Raw genomic sequence first — 3,647 nt, 5'->3', positions numbered from 1 at the left:
TTCCCTTCCAGAATTTGCGTGCTCACAAAAATTCAACAAGAAACATTTCTTCAGGGAGATGTACTAGTTCTTTTGGCATCTTCATATTCTCATAAAATACTAGAGTTCAAGTCAATTGAGCATATTGTATCTCTGTAGTCAAAATAAAATGTATAAAATTACCTTTAATTCTTCTATGGACTGGTACCCGTTGTTCTTGATCTTCTCTTTCATGGTACTAAAATCCATTGGGTTTTTAATGATCATGGAATAGCCAGGGGCAATAAAGTCAGTCACAGGAAATGAAAAGAAAGAACTTGGATCCTTTCTGTTAAGAAATGAAAAGACAGTTTTTTTATGTTTCAACTTCTAACAAAGAACATATTGAGCTTGGTATTATATAGAAAGGAAAGGACTAAGCTGAAAAGGAATCAAAACCATAAAGCTAGAAGTGGCTTGTGTCAGCATAATCTTTCACTTTTTAAGGTTGAAAAGATCCCATATGCAAACTCATATACCAAAAAAGTGCTACAAACTTATTTCAGAAGCTAGTTCTACATTTTGATAACTACCTGTGTTCTCAAGATGATTTAAAAAAAAAAACCCTAACCAAAGCCACTTTTTTTGGCTTTTTGAAAAGTGGTTTTATATTATAATTAAGTTATTGAAAAATAAAGGGAACAAATCTCATAAGAATGTACACTTTTCATTCCTTCCTTAATCTGAAATTAACAGAAGGGAAAGCTTGTTGCTAAAAGTTGTGATATAACGTATTTATGATTATGTTAATTTTCAGGTTACGTAATGTTCATAGTTTTTTTTTTACATTAAAATTTCCAAAGACTTTCAATGATCTCTGACATACACTGATGTTCCTATGTGCTTCTAATAGCATTAAAATCAAATACAGTTGGTTGGTATTTTTCCCTTAGGATCAGGTTTAGTGGGCAAGAATCTCTCCTCCAGAATCTCTGGTTTTTTGCTTTTCACTGAACTCTGTAGCATGAGACTGGCCTCCTATGCCAGTGTTGATAGTACATACACTGGTGAAACCCTTGGCATTTCAGGCCTTTTTCCTGAGGCTTGATTATGACTTACAGATTTCTACTCCAAATTGCCAAGCTGCTACAGAACAGTGAAAAGCATTTTGCTATACATACTGCAGAAGCACACAGCACAGATATTCTGCAACACCTGTGGGACACTTGCACAATAGCTTCCAATTGAGACACATGATTCAACGCCAAAAGTGGCTGCTTTTTCCGGTATGCATGGAAAGGCAGCCAAAACAAACACACACACTTTTTGATAGTTGGTTGTTAGTTTCTTGAAACTGACACCAAGGTCTTGAAAATTTAAGGTTAAGAGAAAACTTGCGAACAAAGTTTCAAGCTGAATCTGGTGAAACAGGTAAAGGGAAAGATCCTTCAACCACTCTCGTACAAGACATACAGATATTCTTAAAGTCAAGAAAGAGTATCTTAAATCAGTCTACTTGAAAGAACTGCAAATTCTGCAAATCTGATTGATTTAATCAAAAGACATTTGGGTAATAAGACAGTAAGAGAACACGGTTTAAGTTTTGAAGAAATGCATACTCCCTTTTCATAGTAAATAATGCTAAAAATAGGAGAACTCAAGGTAAAAGAAGTTTTGGCAAGTTCATTCTGAACTCTTCTGCCTCTCTGGAAAAAGGTTCTTATAAAGAAAGCATCACAGTATTGGAAAATTGTCCTATTTTTGTAAGTTTTTTTTTAAAAGTACTCTCAACTTGAAACTGGAGGTGTTTACAAGAAGCCTAAGCTGAGAAGTTATAAGCATTCACTCTCAAACTACTACTTAAAATTCCTAAAATAGCCCTGTTAGCAATATATTTAGCAATAATATTTTCACTCAGCTTTTTATATGCCTCTTCCCTTAATGTATGTTGTTTTCATTTCATAGCTCTGAAAGCCTGTAGCACAGACATTTACCTCTGCAGCTGTCTCATGAGTTGATTCAGAGCTTCCTGAAGTGGTGTCTGCTCCACCTCTAGACCAAAAAGAAGTGTGGGGAGAAAGGGTGTGAGACAGAACCGACTGTAAGAGGTACCAAACTTCCAAGGTACTAGAAATCAACTAAACAAAACTGATGCAACTTTGAGAATTCATCATAAATGAAAACAATACAGTGGCAAAACCCACAGCATTCATAGGGCATCTACTTTTCTCATTGTCATTACTTGACGTTCTGCTTGCTCTGACATAGGTACGAGATACCATTCTGCAAAAGAAGGATACAGTAACATAATTTCAAGTTTTTGTACGAGATGGAGAAAAACAATGAGATGGCAAAAAATGTCAAGTCACTTGCTATAGAAACAAACAACAATAAAATGTGAGTCAATTAAGGAAAACTGCAATTGGCAAAAGAAATTTTTTTTTTTCTACCTTCCTGTTTTGACAAAGTACTTGTCAATGGTTTATCTGGTGGCAATTCCAATCTGATAGGGGTCTGACATTTCATTTCCTGTTCTCCCTCACTGTCTGCATGGTCTCGATCTCGTTTCTTTTTATCCTCCTAGAAAGAGAAGAATTGTTACAGAAACTTGGAGAACCTGGAAAACCAGCATTATTACTGTACATAATGCTCTGGATTTTTCAAAACAATCTCACATAGTTTAAAAAACATACTAACAATTGTTAAGTCTTTAAAAACTTTGTATTGTTTATGTACTGTCTCCATCTGCTGGACAATAAAGTAATTCAGCTATATAATGCAATGGATCACATAATCATTTTTTTTTTTAAATGCAACAGACAGCCACTTATAGCATGACAGGAACAACTGCAGTATTCTCTGCACAGAGAAGTGTCTCCAGTGAAGTGCCTAAGATGATTTTTGAAGGTTTTAGAAAAACTAGTAAGAAATAGTCAGGAAATTTAAAATTTAGAGGTGTTCATAATGCTTCAAATAAATGTGTTGTAATTACTTATCACACTAAGAACCTCAAGAAGGAAATATACCTTTTTTATTTTCAATTCTTCATTCTGTTTTGTATAAATGGATTTATTTAGACACAGAATTTACACGCCCCCTTTTTAATTTTCTGTGCTCTTATTCTCAATATTTTCTGAAAGATGAGAAATTTCAGATGATTTCCCTCATCTTTTTCTAATAAAAGTACCTGAAGAAAAGGAATCGGCAAAATTAAATACTGAGTTTCAATGTATTCCAATTTAAGGATACAAGTTACAGTCACATTGGCTTACCTTTTGATGTGACAACTAGAGAAAGATGGGGTTTGGTTTTTTTTGGCTAAAATGCACTAGCTTGAATACATACCTTAACTCTTCTCTTTCTTTTCTCCTTTTCTTCTCCAGGAACTTGTTTTTCTCCTTTCTTTCTCTTTTTCCTTTTTCTGTCTTTGTGTTTTTCATGTTCAGATTTGTCTTCGTATAGGCTGGAATCAAGTCCTGCATTTCCAGTAGAGAGTTCAGCAACTTCACTTCCTCCAACTTTCAGCACCAGCTTCAGGGGCTTTTCTACATATTCTTAAAACAGGAGAGACATAAGCCGTGTGAGTACCGCACAGAGCACACTCTCATACTCGGTCCGAGTAACACAGCACAAGCTCTCCACTGCCTCAGAGTCCTTTCAAAGGCTGCCACCAAACCAGATCTCATTTT

The 3,647-nt window shown here is 35.1% G+C and overlaps 1 protein-coding gene across 1 annotated transcript in view; it reads right to left on the bottom strand.

The window, feature by feature from the left end:
• Positions 1 to 3,531, bottom strand: part of BRD7 (bromodomain containing 7) — a 14,814-nt gene extending 11,283 nt beyond the window's left edge. Inside the window, 4 exon segments of the mRNA XM_009694647.1 lie at positions 163 to 307; positions 1,953 to 2,010; positions 2,409 to 2,538; positions 3,304 to 3,531. Of these exon segments, the coding sequence (XP_009692949.1) occupies positions 163 to 307; positions 1,953 to 2,010; positions 2,409 to 2,538; positions 3,304 to 3,531 (561 nt within the window).
• Between the last annotated feature and the right edge of the window lie 116 nt (positions 3,532 to 3,647).

Source organism: Cariama cristata, unplaced genomic scaffold (assembly GCF_000690535.1).
Source record: "Cariama cristata isolate BGI_N322 unplaced genomic scaffold, ASM69053v1 scaffold13212, whole genome shotgun sequence".
Lineage (NCBI taxonomy): Eukaryota > Metazoa > Chordata > Aves > Cariamiformes > Cariamidae > Cariama > Cariama cristata.
Note: the sequence above shows the minus strand (reverse complement) of the source record. Positions and strands in the feature narration are given on the sequence as shown.